General features: G+C 30.0%; 1 protein-coding gene across 1 annotated transcript in view; it reads right to left on the reverse strand.

Moving 5' to 3' along the window:
• Nucleotides 1-441: 441 nt before the first annotated feature.
• LOC106475080 (obscurin-like) overlaps nt 442-633 on the reverse strand; it is a gene marked incomplete at both ends in the record, with an annotated part of 29961 nt that continues 29769 nt past the window's right edge. The window contains one exon of the mRNA XM_013935773.1: nt 442-594. Within this exon, the coding sequence (XP_013791227.1) occupies nt 442-594 (153 nt within the window). The remainder of the gene's footprint in view (nt 595-633) is intronic.

Genomic DNA, 633 nt, shown 5'->3' on the forward strand with positions numbered 1-633 from the left:
AAGTAAAAAAGTTCAATGCTGCTCCAAATTTTTAGAAAGCAACAGTTTTATATATTTAAAAGTCTCAAAATTGGAAAATTGAAATGACAGTAGTTTATTTCTGTTAAGCATAAAATTGTTTTCCTTTTTCAATCAAAACAAAACAAATATTAAAATTATAGCTAATGTGAATTTGTGATTTATCAAAGTAAGGATTGCTACATTATAAATAAAGCACAACAGTGCATCAACATGTGTATTATGATACCACTCATTAGATAAATGTAGTTGTGGACTGCTAAACTTTCTGTGAAATGAAGAACATTTGAGTAATAGTAGTTAATTTTTGCATGCTTAAAGATTAACAAGACAATAGTTTCCACAATAAGTAAAGTTCATATCACGTATTAAACCTGTAAGAAATCACAGTAGAACATAAGATAATACTGAATTTCAACTCACATTTGTGTTATACAATCGTTGGATAAATCTTGGAGGTATGTGTGCAGCAATGTCTGCTTTCCCTTTAAGTCTTGCCTCACCTAATGAATTTGTCAATTGGCATTCATAAACCCCACTATGCTGTGGTTTACACCTCCTAATTTCAAGCATAGCCTAAAGTATAAAGAAAAAGATATGTGTGTGTGTGTGTGT

Source organism: Limulus polyphemus, unplaced genomic scaffold (assembly GCF_000517525.1).
Source record: "Limulus polyphemus unplaced genomic scaffold, Limulus_polyphemus-2.1.2 Scaffold8057, whole genome shotgun sequence".
Lineage (NCBI taxonomy): Eukaryota > Metazoa > Arthropoda > Merostomata > Xiphosura > Limulidae > Limulus > Limulus polyphemus.